Source organism: Phyllopteryx taeniolatus, chromosome 1, assembly GCF_024500385.1.
Source record: "Phyllopteryx taeniolatus isolate TA_2022b chromosome 1, UOR_Ptae_1.2, whole genome shotgun sequence".
Taxonomy (NCBI): Eukaryota; Metazoa; Chordata; class Actinopteri; order Syngnathiformes; family Syngnathidae; genus Phyllopteryx; species Phyllopteryx taeniolatus.
In genome coordinates, this window is record NC_084502.1 from 38,558,881 (window position 1) to 38,574,778 (window position 15,898).

At 41.4% G+C, this 15,898-nt stretch overlaps 1 protein-coding gene across 1 annotated transcript in view; it reads left to right on the plus strand.

Moving 5' to 3' along the window:
* The window catches only part of nup210 (nucleoporin 210), a 54,824-nt gene extending 43,882 nt beyond the window's left edge, over positions 1-10,942 (plus strand). Inside the window, exons 32-40 of the mRNA XM_061794275.1 lie at positions 209-429; positions 516-652; positions 1,245-1,362; positions 2,140-2,286; positions 4,017-4,267; positions 4,365-4,569; positions 5,035-5,154; positions 7,241-7,318; positions 9,996-10,942. Coding sequence (XP_061650259.1) covers positions 209-429; positions 516-652; positions 1,245-1,362; positions 2,140-2,286; positions 4,017-4,267; positions 4,365-4,569; positions 5,035-5,154; positions 7,241-7,318; positions 9,996-10,084 — 1,366 coding nt within the window. The 3' untranslated portion in view covers positions 10,085-10,942. The remainder of the gene's footprint in view (positions 1-208; positions 430-515; positions 653-1,244; positions 1,363-2,139; positions 2,287-4,016; positions 4,268-4,364; positions 4,570-5,034; positions 5,155-7,240; positions 7,319-9,995) is intronic.
* The last annotated feature ends 4,956 nt before the right edge of the window (positions 10,943-15,898 follow it).

Here is a 15,898-nt window from a genome sequence, read left to right on the forward strand (position 1 = left end):
GAATGAGACCAGCAATCACAATGGCGCGTCTAAACACACAGCTGTATCTGGTTTATCACCTGTATATCATTGGCTTCTTTTGTGTAAAATGTCAATTAACAGTTCATGCAAAAACAAATAAACAGGACAAGCCCCAAAACATTTGCAAGTATACCTTTTAAAGATCTGTTCATTGCAATTAATTTATTGTTTTGCTCCTAACTGTCAGGGATGATCTGGTGCAGGTCGGGTCTGGGCCTGTTAATCATACCTTGACAGTCAGGACCCTCAATGCAGGCCTCACACTGCTGTCTGTGCATGACAGTGAAAACACTGATGTGGCAGACTATATTCCGCTTCCCGTGGAGCATGCCATCCAGCCAGGAGAGGCCCAGAGGCTGGTGGTGGGAGACGTCATTTGCTTTACTGCTCAGTTGGCCAGTCAAGATGGTGAGACTTGGGAGTACGGAAATATGTAAAATCATTTGAACAGTTTTATCAATTTGCGCAGGTTTTAAATCTACTCTTTTCTGCAGGAGGCCATGGTACTTGGAGCTCTTCAGCCAATGCTGTGCTTCAGGTAGACTCCAAAACTGGTGCAAGTGTAGCCAGAGATTATGGGGCAGCGACTGTATACTATGAGATACCTGGTGTTTTAAAAACATACAGAGAGGTACAGTATGTTGTCTTGATAGAGCTACTAATTAAGCTGTTATGTTTCAGACATATCTCATGTTTTATTTTATTTGTATATTTTACTCCTAGCAGTATTGGTTTTGATGATTGAGCTGCAAATAACTGTTCTAATTCTGCATGTTAAACTCCTCAGGTTGCTTTTCCACTGTCACCCCTCTTCTCAAGAGATTTTGATTATTTCTGCCACTGTGTCTCCCTTTAATCAACCCTGAGCAATTTACCACAATGAAATAAAAAGTAAAGTAGTTCAGTGTATCTATCATCACCTGCCACAACTAGATTGTGTCAAATTTGTGTGCATGACAAGATGTTCACACATGATGAAGAAGGGGAGGAATTGCTTTTTATTTTATTTTTACGCAGCACAGGATTCAGTCCAGCCAACTCTCTTTTCTGAGCCGAACGTAACCTGCATATTTGTACCGCTAGCTCTTATTTTATGTGTAATTAACTATAAAGTTATTTGATTCTCAGACAGTACTGGACCAACATGGAAATGTTCTGATTTTACTTGATTCATGCTATCAGCATGCAAATTGTATGTGTTTATTATGTCCCCTGAATGTTAGATTGTGGTGGAATCGGCTACAAAGACAGCCGCAATGGCCGCACAGGCCTTACCAGTCAGAATTGGCAAGCAGACTGAAGTTCTTCTCACAACCAGAGGACAAGGAACCAACCTCATCGGTACTGAAGTGACTCAACTGTAGTCAATCTTTTGTCACTACACATGATGATAATCACACTACCTAATTTAACCTGGAGGCTCATTACTGAATTAAACTGGGGCCAGTTACAAAAACACAAGTTAAATGTTTGTGTGAATTACACCACCAGGCCTGACTTTCTTTTTTTTTTTAAAAGAAATGCACCTTTGACAATGTCTCCCACACAAGTCATGTCCCAGTTTAAGTACAAATGTTTAAACCGCTAACTGCCAAATGATGTCCCAGACTCGACTGATCCATATGCAATTATGGCGGGAGTTACTGGTATCATAGTCCAATGTCCTCTGGCTTTATACGAAAAAGCATATTCTTAGTTCAAATAACATTTTGATGTTTGAACTTAAAATTTGAAGTTATTTGTTGCTTTTCCGCTTTTCCTGAATCAACCCCAAACAGAACAACATTGTTAAATGTTAATATAACCTTAAAGGCCATCTGCTCTGGTGAGTAACTGGACATAAGCATGGCTGACTGTTAATGTAAAAACCCGAACAACATTGCTACCCACTTTGAGCCTCGTGGCACTCAAACTTTTTGAAGTGAAAAACAGGCTTCACTCATTTCAGTGTGTTAGCTTTAAGTTTAAATTCAGGATACATTTAACAGAAGTGTTTTGAATAACTCACTCAAATTGCCTTCCGCAAAGCTCCTTCCACCTTTCCATTCTTTATCTAATTTCGATAACTAGGGTGTGTATTGTAGCCCAAAGCTTATGCCAGTGTAATGTACCCTGCAGGAACCTGCTCCTCTATCCAGACGGAAGCCATTGCGCAACTGCAGCCAGAGACATCTGTCAGCTGCCACCTCAGCTTTACTAGCGATGCTGTCGATTTTCCTGCAAGCAGTGTCTTTAAAACACACACCATCTTTGATCCCAGCATTGGTATGTCTTGCCGGAATTGATATTCCTGTGGCGACAGCTCATACTCCACAGTGGGTCTGTTATGAGCTGGATAATTTCACTAGGTTGTGTATCATAATTCATCCATCCATCCATCCATTCTCTACCGCTTATCCGGGTCGGGTCGCGGGGGCAGTAGCTTCAGCAGGGACGCCCAGACTTCCCTCTCCCCAGCCACTTCATCCAGCTCTTCCGGGGGGATCCCGAGGCGTTCCCAGGCCAGCCGAAGGATGTAGTCTCTCCAGCGTGTCCTGGGTCGTCCCCGGGGTCTCCTCCCGGTGGGACATGCCCGGAACACCTCACCAGGGAGGCGTCCGGGAGGCATCCGAATCAGATGCCCCAGCCACCTCATCTGGCTCCTCTCAATGCGAAGGAGCAGCGGCTCTACTCTGAGATCCTCCCGGATGACCGAGCTTCTCACCCTATCTCTAAGGGAGAGCCCGGACACCCTGCGGAGGAAACTCATTTCGGCCGCTTGTATCCGGGATCTTGTTCTTTCGGTCACGACCCACAGCTCATAACCATAGGTGAGGGTAGGAACGAAGATCGACCGGTAAATTGAGAGCTTCGCCTTTCGGCTTAGCTCTTTCTTTACCACAACGGACCGATACAAAGTCCGCATCACTGCAGACGCTGCACCGATCCGCCTGTCGATCTCCCGTTCCATTCTTCCCTCACTCGTGAACAAGACCCCAAGATACTTGAATTCCTCCACTTGGGGCAGGATCTCATCCCCGACCTGGAGATGGCATGCCACCCTTTTCCGACTGAGGACCATGGTCTCAGATTTGGAGGTGCTGATTCTCATCCCAGCCGCTTCACACTCTGCTGCGAACTGCTCCAATGAGAGTTGGAGGTCACGGCTTGATGAAGCCAACAGAACCACATCATCTGCAAAAAGCAGAGATGCAATACTGAGGCCACCAAACCGGACCCCCTCTACGCCTCGGCTGCGCCTAGAAATTCTGTCCATAAAAGTTATGAACAGAATCGGCGACAAAGGGCAGCCTTGGCGGAATCCAACCCTCACCGGGAACGAGTCCGACTTACTGCCGGATATGCGGACCAAACTCTGACTCATAATTCTATTTGAAAAAATATATAGGCTTCAATGCCCCCCCACCCTCCAGTCATATTGTGTTTGATAGCTTTGCCATTATGGCTCTGTCAAACATGGTTGTCTTGAAGCAAACTTGGGTGTAGTGTGTATGCAGGGGGGGGCAGGTAAATACTGTTTGCAGGCTATAATCAATATCTGCATGGCCCAAAGAGTGTATTTAACAGTGCCCAAAAAGCGTGCTAGGTTGATGTATTGAGCTGCAGAGGCTCCCTAATGCCTGAAAGCTTGTCTAATTGTGTTTGGGACTCCTGAGGGAATCCACAACATGGTCAAGGCTGCACCCACTCTCCTAATTCCAACCGAGGTCTTAACGGAACCATGTGACTAAAATCACCTTTCACCTACAAATTCCGAGATTAGAGCAGAGGGGGAATTGGGAACTAATGTATTGGGTAAAACTAATGATAATGTTCCCGCTATGAAGATTATAATGCCCAGCCTTTTTTTTTTTTTTTTTTTGGTGTGTCATTTTGCAGGCTGCTCGTATGTATAATTTGTTCACTTCAAGAACAGTAGCTTTTACACAAACATAAGTTGTTTCTCATTATCCTGTCACTGTCAGCCTCCTGTTTACTGTTTGTCCTTGCCACAGGCTTGTACACGTGTTCCATGACCTTGCAGCCAATGGCAGACCAGCTGACCAGAGTTCTGAGTATGTCCATGACCAACCTGCTGGTGAAGGCTGGCCTGGAGGGCAGCACCTTTTCTGGGGAGCAAGTCAGTGCCAGACTGCCAATAGAGCCCGGGCTCTACTCTGACCTGACTGAGCTGATGCTCTCAAACCTGCACCCATCAGCGGAGCTCACAGTCTTCGGTCCAGCTGCTGCCCTAGCAGACATGGAGGTCAGGGGCAATAACATTTCTCATACCTACTGTATAATGATGACTTGGTCTTTGTAAGGAAAAAACATATATAATTAAATATATTTCTGTGCCTTAGGTGGTCTCCAGTTCTCCCATCATTGGTATTCAAGAGATTGAGGCACAAAGCAGCTTCCAGAGTCTCTCAAAGTACATCATAAGGGCTGTGGACCTCCGAGTAGCTGGCTCTGCTTCCATTACCATCAGCAGTGCCTCCTCGGGTCAGAGTCTCACCATCCCGGTCACTTTGATACACGTGGCTGAGCCCAGTGCAAGCATGCAAGGTCAGTTCTCCCATGTGGGTTAATGGCAAGTCACAATGAGGCTGTCTCTTAAAATTGTTTAAAGCAAAGTAATACCATTTCTTTTGATTACTAAATGACCCACATAAGCAAATTCTGAAATGCATTGTATAGATGACATAGCTGTGCTTCCACGCTGCTTGTGCTGCGTCTGAGTGACAAGCTGCTGTTGTGAAGCCTTTTGCAGCATCCATCATTATGTCAAATCAAATACTGTATTTGCATAGGAAAGGTTTTACCAAACAGGTTGCAGCAGCTAGCGCAGGGTCGTCATGAAATATTTAAATTCCCAGGTATTGCTCTACCTCGCTTCAGATTTCATGGCCGTATTAAAGCACTTTTACTACTCTGTGCCGTAATTATTGATTTGTACTTTGTTGTAGATATTCCCAGCCCTATGGAAGCCATTTAGACAGACTGATTTCATCCTGTTCTCTCTCAAACCAGCTGCTGCACCACTTATTAACATGGAAGGGGGCCTACCGCTACACGGCTTTAAAAACTCCTACCAGATGATGTTGTTCACCCTGTTCGCTCTGCTAGCTGGTACAGCCGTCGTCGTCATCGGTAAGGTGCTCGTTGTTGCTATAGTTGTATCTTCATTGTAACACACCAATAAATAGTATATTGTACAACCCCAATTCGAATGAAGTTGGGACATTGTGTTAAACATAAATAAAAGCAGAATACAATGATTTGCAAATCATGTTCAACCTATATTTAATTGAATCCACTACAAAGACAAAATATTTAATGTTCAAACTGATAAACTTTGTTTTTAGCAAATCGTGAATTAAAATTTTATGGCTGCAACACGTTCCAAAAAAGCTGGGACCGGTGGCAAAAAAGACTGAGAAATTTGAGGAATGCTCATCAAGCCCCTGTATGGACCATCCCACAGGTGAACAGGCCAATTGGGAACAGGTGGGTGCCATGATTGTGTATAAAAGGAGCTTCCTTGAATTGCTCAGTCATTCACAAGCAAAGATGGGGCGAGGTTCACCTCTTTGTGAACAAGTGCGTGAGAAAATAGTCGAACAGTTTAAGGACAATGTTCCTCATCGTACAATTGCAAGGAATTTAGGGATTTCATCATCTACGGTCCATAATATCATCGAAAGGTTCAGAGAATCTGAAGAAATCACTGCATGTAAGCGGCAAGGCCGTAAACCAACATTGAATGCCCGTGACCTTCGATCCCTCGGGTGGCACTGCATCAAAAAACGACATCAATGTGTAAAGGATATCACCGCATGGGCTCAGGAACAATTCAGAAAACCAAAGTCAGTAAATACAGTTCAGTGCTACATCTGTAAGTGCAACTTGAAACTCTACTATGCAAAGCAAAAGCCATTTCTCAACAAAACCCAGAAACGCCGCCGGCTTCTCTAGGCCCGAGCTCATCTTAAGATGGACTGATGCAAAGTGGAAAAGTGTTCTGTGGTCCGACGAGTCCACATTTCAAATTGTTTTTGGAAATTGTGGACGTCATGTCCTCCGGGCCAAAGAGGAAAAGGACCATCCGGACTGTTATGGACGCAAAGTTCAAAAGCCAGCATCTGTGATGGTATGGGGCTGTGTTAGTGCCAATGGCATGGGTAACTTACACATCTGTGAAAAGGCACCATTAATGCAGAAAGGTACATGCAGGTTTTGGAGAAACATATGCTTCCATCCAAGCAACGTCTTTTTCATGGACACCCCTGCTTATTTCAGCAAGACAATGCCAAACCAAATTCTGCACGTGTTACAACAGCGTGGCTTCGTAGTAAAAGAGTGCAGGTAACTAGACTGGACTGCCTCTCTCAACGGAGACCCCGGACTGTTGAACAGCTGAAGCTGTACATCAAGCAAGAATGGGAAAGAATTCCACCTACAATTAGTGTCCTCAGTTCCCAAACGTTCATAAGAAAAGGTGATGTAACACAGTGGTAAACATGACCCTGTCCCAGCTTTTTTGGAATGTGTTCCAGCCATAAAATTCCAAGTTAATGATTATTTGCTAAAAACAAAAAAGTTTTCTCAGTTTTAACATTAAATATCTTGTCTTTGTAGTGCATTCAATTAAATATAGGTTGAACATGATTTGCAAATCATTGTATTCTGTTTTTATTTATGTTTAACACAACGTCCCAATTTCATTGGAATTGGGGTTGTAATAGCTGTTTGTGTGCAGAACATGGGTCAGTTGATACACTCACATAATAACACCACTTGAGATCTCAACTTTAGGCCAGTTCTTCCATTTTTAACAAAATAAGTATTTTTTCGTACGTGCAATAAAGAAAGCCAATTGTAAGACTCATGGAGAAGTTGTCTCTTTCTCACAATGAGTCAGTTGCCGCAATGATTATAAAGATTGTTGATTTGCAGATCAACACCAAAATGTCATGGTTTCTTTATGGCAATGCGAGGTAATAGTAATTTAGTTGATATACAAAATGTTAAGAAGGAAACATTACATTTTAAAGTAGTAAGTTTAGGGATTGACTACCCTGTTATTCCTATGGTAGATGTATAGTACACACTGTATATCCTTTACTGATGTGGCACTATGCATGTTCTGTTTATCCTTATTATGCATGTTCTCTTTTTTTCAATGAGCTGTTTCTGGTGCTCAGTCTTCACTACTGTCATATTTTTTCTCCTGCAGTCCTCCACACGGTGTTATCTCCCAAACAGCAAACATACCCCCCATCTTTCATCCACAGGACACCTCCACTTATCGCTGGTAGGACAGTTACAATTATGCTTTCTGTCACAAAATAATGTTTGAGGAAACAAAACATGAATACAGTTGCAATAAAAGGTATATTAACCCTTTGGAATTCCATGCATTTCTGCATAAATTGGTCATACAATGTGATCTGATCGTCATCCAAGTCATAACAATAGAAAACACAGTCTGCTTAAACTAATATTAGGCGAACAATTATGTTTTCATGTTTTTATTGGTGTTGGTTAAAGCTGCCCTGTCCTGTAAAACACACATCAGTTCCGAGTTTTCTTGTTAAAGCTTGTTAACAATGCCTCGCACAAAGTGCTCTCAGAACACCATCTATCTAGGATTATTAAATTGTATAAAGATTGAAAGTGTAATATTTTTATATTTGAAATTGTTTAACCAGGAAAGCCTCACTGAGATTAAAAATCTCTTTTACAAGAGTGTCCTGGTCCAAGACAAGTAGCCATGAAAGCAACATACAGACAAACATAAACAATACAAAATAAATACATAAGGCACATCAACATATTCAGGGAAATCTCAAAAGATCAGCCATCTTACCTTTTACATCATTATCCAGCCTCTTCAATTTACTTCTAAAACCACTTAGAGACCCTTGAGCCCAGCTTTTCCTGCAATATGTTCCACGCTGCAGGAGCCGCATCTAAAACTCCCCCCCCCCCCCCCCCCCCACACACACACATTAAAAAAAAAAAAAGTATTCACACCCCTTCACTTTTTCCACATTTTGCTATGTCACAGACTTATTCTAAAGCTGATTGGAGTATAGTTTTTTTTTAAAATCGACAAAATATCCCATAATGACAAAGTTAAAATATTTTTGGACAGTTTATTGAAAATGTAAACATTTAAACATAATAGGTACATATGTATTCACACCCTTGGCTTAATATTTTGTTGAAGCACTTTTGGCAGCAATCACAGCCTCAAGTATGGGTATGTCAAGGGGTATGTCTCTACAAGCTTGGCACACCTATTTTGGGGCATTTTCTCCCATTCTTCTCTGCAGATCCTCTCAAGGTCAGTAAGGTTGGATGGGCAGCGTCTGTGGACAGCCATTTTTAGGTCTTTCCAGAGATGTCTGATTGGATTCAAGTCCGGGGTCGGGTTGGGCCACTCAAGGACATTTACAGGCCGCTCCTGAAGCGACTCCTTTGTTATCTTGGCTGTGAGTTTTGGGTCATTGTCGTGTTGGAAGGTGAATCGAGTTCCAGAGCACCCTGGAGAAAATTCTCTTGAAGAATATCTCTACATTTGACAGCTGTCATCTTACCCTCTATGCGGACTAGTCGCCAAGTTCCTGCAGCAGAAAAACAGCCCCACGGCATGATGCTGCCACCACCATGCTTCACAGTAGGGATGGTGTTAGCCAGGTAATGAGAAGTGGCTCTTCTTCTCCAGATATGACTCTTTTTATTTTGGTTTCATCAGACCAGAGAATTTTGTTTCTGCATGTCAGACAATCCTTAGGTGCCTTTTGGTAAACGTCAAGCGGGCTGCCATGTGCCTTTTCGTGAGAAGTGGATTCCGTTTGGCCACTCTACCATAAAGGCCTGATTGGTGGAGTGCATTAGCAATGGTTGACCTTCTGGATAGTTCTCCTAGCTCCGCATTAGTGACCATAGGATTCTTGTTCACATCTCTGATCAAGGCCCTTCTTCCTCGGTTCCTCAGCTTTGTCGGACGGCCAGATGTAGGAAGGATCCTGGTGGTTCCAAACTTCTTCCATTTCCCAATAATCGAGGCCACAGTGCTTTGCTGCTGAAATTCTTTTGTATCCTTTCCCAGATTTGTGCCTTGACACCATCGGAGGTCTGCAGAGACTTCCTTGCTTGCTTTCTGCACTGATATGCACTGCCAACTATTAGACCTTATATCGAAAGGTGTGTGCTATTCCAAATGATGTTTAATCAACTGAATTTACCACAGGTGGACTCCCAAGTTGCACAAGCATCTCAAAGATGATCAGTGGAAATCAGATGCACCTGAGCTGAGTGTCATAGCAATGGGTGTGAATAGCTATTATGTTTGAGTGTTTACATTTCTTATAAATTTACACGAATGTCAAATTTTTTACTTTGTCATTATGAGATATTTTATGTAATTTTTAGTTATTTATTCATTGAATTTTTTTAAAGACCACTATGCTCAAATCGGCTTTAGAATAAGTCTGTAACATAGCAAAATGTGGAAAACGTGAAGGGGTGTGAATACTTTCCGGTGGCACTGTATCTTTTAAAGCCTTGATGTTGATCAGTCCATTGTAAAACACGCTGTATAAATGGAGAAAGTTCAGCACTTTTCTACTCTGTAGGAGTGATCATCCTGTAAAGATGACTGCAAGCGCATCGTCATCCTGTGTGGTGTTAGTTTAAAGCGGCGTTAATTTGTATGATGAACATCAGATCACATTTTATGACCAATTTATGCAGGAATCCAGGTTATTCGAAGGCGTCTACACTTTTTCTTACTATAGTATGAATTTGTCTAGGTTTTCTCAGCCACTTTTAAAGACTTGAATTGAAAAGGGGTCTGTCAAAAAGCAGTCTGAAGAAATGTGTTAAAAATGAGCACTTAATTGAACCCAAAGCATGCAGTGCAGATTTTTCTCATATTATAATTACCTTTGAGTTTACTGATACTCCCCCTGGCTCTTTTTCAGCCCCAGATTCCTCCAACCACTCCATACCCAGGGTGGATCCAAACAGTAGCCCCAGGTTGCGTCTCTATTCTCTGGACTACATGTCCTGACAAAAGCCTCACCATGGTCCCTCAGCAGGTCATCACTGAATGTACATCATACCCTTAAGAATGAAAACTGGGGGATTTGACTGCAAAATCATTGCATTTTAATATTGGTACAATACTTACAAAGGGCTTTAAATATCTGCTTGCGTGTGGAACAAGACCACGCCATTGTTAATGGAAAACCTTTTGTAGCCTGCCTTATAACCATGTTTCTTATTTGTGCTCAATTAGCTTATATATTGTTTGACTTTGAGCGCATATTGGCAGTTTACATGTAAACTCGGCAGGAACCAGATTCTTTTGTGACAAAAAAAAACAGACTTGAAAACAAGAGGAAATATTGTTGTTCTAGCTTAAACAAATTACTGTATGTTAAACTGCCCACTGAAAGCAGCCTACTATGTGACAAATCCTTAAAATGTGCATCATCCGTTCCTTTTTAAGTATTGGCATTTGGGATATTTCATCGGTTCGAGCCAAGATATGTGCAGCTTCTGTTTAGTTCATTAATGTGAAACGGCAATAGATGTCAAGCATCTTAAGTTGCTTCAATGCAAGAGAAGAAAATGTGACTGTCTTCTGTTTTTGACCTGCTTGTGGTACTGGGACTGAGAACACAGTATCGCTGTTTAAATGTTGACAAAAGACTGATTTCTGTGAAAGTGTTTTGATTTTGTTGGGAAATGTTCAACTGTGAATTGTTGAATTTCTGTTTTACTGTAGGCGGAATACTGTATGCACTATGCTTCATAATTGTGCCTAAGCAGCTCCTAGAATACAACAATGCCTTTTCCCCCCTCTGCCTCACTGTTTACTTGTGTAAATATGCCTCTTCAAATAAACGTGATTAATTAAAATTCAGCCATTGTCTTATCAAGGTAGATCCATCAAAGAGTAGAAATATTGTGAGCGAAGTTTACATACTGACCTAAATTCACAGATGAGACAGTCCATCAATGAAACTCATTTAAACATCTCCATGAATTAATTTCATGCTTCATTGGTATTTTATGTTCATTATGTAAAATGTCTGGCGGCACGGTGTACAACTGGTTAGCACATCTGCCTCACAGTTCTGAGGACCCGGGTTCAAATCTGGCCTCGCCTGTGTGGAGTTTGCATGTTCTCTCCGTGCCTCTGTGGGTTTCCTCCCACATCCCAAAAAGATGCATGGTAGCCTAATAGAAGACTAAATTGCCCGTAGGTGTGAATGTGAGTGCAAATGATTGGTTGTTTTTATGTGCCCTGCGATTGGGTGGCGACCAGTTCAGGGTGTACCCCGCCTCCAAACCGCAGTTAGCTGGGATCGGCTCCAGCACGCCCGTGACCCTAGTGAGGATAAGCAGTGTAGAAGATGGATGGATGGATATGTAAAATGTTCTTTAGCATATTAATGAATGTTGATCTAATATTCAGATTCATATATACTACGGTACTTTCATTTTCTATGGTGTTTGTATTTTGTCTTTTAATGTCATTATGTGCATGTATCACAGTAAAGAAGATGCTTAAAAATGAAAATTAGAGTACTGCCCACTGAACTGATAGTTTTAACATGAAGAGATGTACCGTTTTGGTGGCAAAATTTTATCCAGAGCCAGTTGACTTCCCTCTCGTGTAGAATGTAGATAAACAAGGGGGATTAGAGACAAAGAGCCTCATTCACTAATGAATGTATAAATGTGTTCTCTGTGCACAAGTACAGCATACACGCCAAATCACCGTCAGATTCATTACACGTGCATACCGGCCAATCAGACATGCAAACACCAAAGGCATGAAAAAGGTGACCAAAAAAGTAAACATTTTAGGGGGTCTCTGGGGAGATCCCCCGGCTCACGCAGATATTTTATTTTTTTCCCCAGCATAAATTAAGCCATCTGGAAGAGTACAATAAGAGAAGAAAAAATCTTCATGCAGAAAAACGAATTTACACCGCTCAAGTATGTTGATTTACAAATTTAAGATGAAATTTTAATTTGCCTTTTTTTTTTTTTTTTTTTTTTTTTACTTTTTTGTTCTGGCCTCCAACTTGAGCCAGACCATCTCCAGCTGCACCTGATGCCTGCTTCAAGCTGTGCCACATGAATAGCATCCTCCTCTTTAAGCACTCATTCTGGAAAAGAATTGACTAAAAGTCTGTTTCACTTAATTTTTCACGATTACCAACTTCAAAGGCTAATCCCAAATGCATCCACAGGAAAATATTAAGTACAATATTTTTCTGATTTTTTTTTTCACAATTTGAAGTTATTTCAGTCTGTGTTGTGACATAATCCTTAACAGCGCTCCCTCGCTTAATACATTTAACGTTAACATCAGTAAACTAATTAGATAATTCTAGCCGCGTTTCCTAATTAATACAAAATGTACGAGCGGATCAGCGCTTGTCGCCGATGTTGTGCTTGGCGGTTCCACTTGGGACCACAACCAGGGCCCCGACCCGCAGCACGTCAGCGCGAAAATACAAAAGACCAGCGCAACAAATACCACACTGGCTGATCTGAGGAGCAAAAATGTTGCTTAAACGTAAGAGTAGCAATAGAGGATGTCCGCTCCAGAGGTGGGTAGAGTAGCCAAACATTGTCCTCAAGTAAGAGTACTGTTACTTGACAGTAATGTGACTCAAGTAAAAGTAAATAGTAGTCCTCCAAAAATCATCAAATCACAATTCAACCACGCCAACGTGTATTAGTTTACAACATATTTATACATGCAGAATCACAGAAAAACATACATCAGATTATCGTAGGGATTACAAAGAATACTGAAGCCTTGGAAAAACTACAAAATTCAAGCGGTCTGATTGCACTTCCTCATTGAGTGACTGCTTCGGCCGCTTGCAGAGATAGCGGGCAAGGGTCATATAAATCCAATATCCTACTGTAGACAGCACTTGAACGAGATGAGGGTAAAAGTGATGAAGTGTCCTTTTTGTTATTTATAGCGGTCAACCCATTAGCGAATTCCTGGTTTGAGTTATCGCCAAACCTATTATTTTACACTCTTAAGAATGACTGAAGTACAAATCTGTTGTGTGTGCATACTGGTTAAAAGATGTGTTTGAGGTATTTTTGATAGCTGATCCTGCATTATTTGTGCATATGCATGATCTAAGGACATTCTAAATTTGTTCGCAAAGTATGAATAAAAATAAGTACAACATATTTATAAACCACAGACTGGTGCATCAAACGCGCACATGCACAATTTAAAGCACAAATCTGTGCATATGTACGGTTAGTAAATGAGGCCCAGTCCCAGATAGCATGCAGTTACTGAAACTACATTGAACTGTCATTTTTCCAACAATACATCATTGAATCAACTGTAGCGGACATGCTCCCTGCAACCTGAGGTGTCACAGTGACTCTCCGCCCACTTGATAAACTGCTTTCTTCCAAGCGGCCCTGCTGTTCGAGACAACCACTAGAAGACGCCTACTGGACCCTAAAGTAATTAGCAGGTCCCCTCGAAATCTTGGTTTACAGCCATCAAAGAGTCCTTTTCTTCGTTTGAAGTGACAGCAGCCAAAATGGACAGATCGATGATGGAATGCAAATACAGTAACGAACTATTTGCTTAATATTCCATTGGCGTTTGAGAGTACTGCAACACATAAACTTCTATTCAGTTGCTTTTAACTGAAGATAAAATGTCCGTTTTGATATTTCACAAACTGCAGAAATATTCAAAATATATGCCTTGATGTCTGTGTCAGTGTTTCAACTTTACCGGTGCAGCTGCAAGACCTTGAGAACTGTTTGTCCTGATTTGAAACCCCGAGCAGCATGAAATGTGATTGAACCATAATCAGTTGATTTGCCAAGACTAACATTTAAACAGTCATTCTTTATGCTTGATCTATGAGTAAAGAGTACAAAGTTGGGAGTATTTTATATTAATATATGATTGTAAACCCATTTTATGGGTCAAAATAGAAGACGAGATTCAAGCTGATGGGTGTGGTCTTTTTTGGTCCTCGGTCCTCTTTGAACACGCCCCCTGGGTGTTTAACCAGTGGGTCCCTCCTCTGCCACTCCCTCTTGGTTCTTCGCTCTTGCCTTGCTTCCTGGCTCTTGCTATCAGCTCCCCAGCTACGGGGTCACTTTCCTGTGACAGTGACAAAGTTCTTTTCTATTCTATTTGAGATATTTTCTTTTCTGTGTGTGTTTGCAAATGTTTGGTGATGGTTGTTGTTGGTCTTATTTATTGGCTGACGTTAGTTTGGCGAAATGTTCCTTGTATAAAAATGTGTTTTTCGAGTAGATACAGATGAAATATAAAAATGTATGCTCCCTGTCACGTGGAAGGAAATATTTATTATAAACCACTTTGAAATACCAGTCACCTTTAGAAACTGCACAAACACATTTAAATAAAAAAGCCATTTTTAATTATTTTAACATTCATTTGACACAAGACGGCATCTTGCAAATGTAAACAATTGTCGCGTCTGACTACGACACAGGCAGCAGGGGCTGAGGGGTGATGATGTGTCATCCCAATTCCTAGGGCCGTTCGTTTGAAGGGCTAAGGTGAGGCAAGACAAAGAGGAATGGAAGGGGAAGAACTGAGATTGGCCCTTATTCTGTTATATGAATGACAAGATGACAAGAGTCAATGTATACTGAAACGAAAACCATGACCACAAAACCGAGATGCGAACCAAACTGTGGATTTTGTGAACCGTTCCACCCCGAACACAAAGAAGAAACACAATTTTAAACAAGCACATATTTTTTTTTAATTGATATTGCAATTAGGCTAATGATTAAGAGATTTTTGTGATTGCGTCAGTGAAGCAGTTTACATCTATGTAGTCCAAATATTTAGTGTGTTTGGGTGGAGCAAAACATACCTTAATGTAGGGCTGCAAAATTAAACTAATTTTAATGGTGATCGCGATTTTGGCCGCCACGATTAAATGAGCCTGAGCGTCGGCGATTCTTTTACACTTAAAATGCGGGCACTGCTGCATATGAAAAGTGCTTCATTTGCAGCAGTGCCCGCAATGTAGTTAGCCAGCCACCAGGGAGCGAACGCATGGTTAATGCTTCATTAAGGGACCAACTTCAAAATAAAAGCTTCAAATATATTCATCATTCATATACATTGGACATCAATGCCATTTTAAACCTTTTTTAATTTTTTTATTTTTTATTTTTATTTTGAAGTTCGCCCTCAGCACATTGGCGGCATGTCACAGTTAGGGTTGGGCATCGTTTGAATTTGCGCGATTCTGGTCCCAATTCCGGTTCCCCATTTTGATTCCAGTTCCAAATGATTCTCAATTATTTTAGAGGGCTGGGTCAAAAAAATTGCCTGGTTTAAATAAAGGGTGTCCAAATTATGAACATCCATTTTCTTAGCAGCCGGCAGCATAGACTAAAAAGAACATTTGACTCAGGGTTCTTGAAACCAGTATCAATATCAAACCTATGAACTAAAAGGCAATGTGTGTGGAACACACCCAATTGACTTAATATTCATTAATTAATGTTTCAGCTAAAAGTTAAATATAGCATTGTTAAGACAGTTATTTGGGACTGTTTTATCATGTCAAATGGTTTATGGTAAATGGACTTCCTGCTTTAAGGTTGTAGCCTTTTATTTTGAAGGCTACGCACATGAACTCAGCATTTTGGCACAAAACGTAACTTCACAGACACCAGTGAATTTTGAAAAACTAAAGTAAACATAGAAGGCAAGAAAAGGAGTAATGAATGGAACCAAATGCTGTAAAACGTTGATTGCTTTACCTACCCACCAGAGGCACAAGGTTAGTGTTTGTCATACTGTGAGACGTTTATGTGA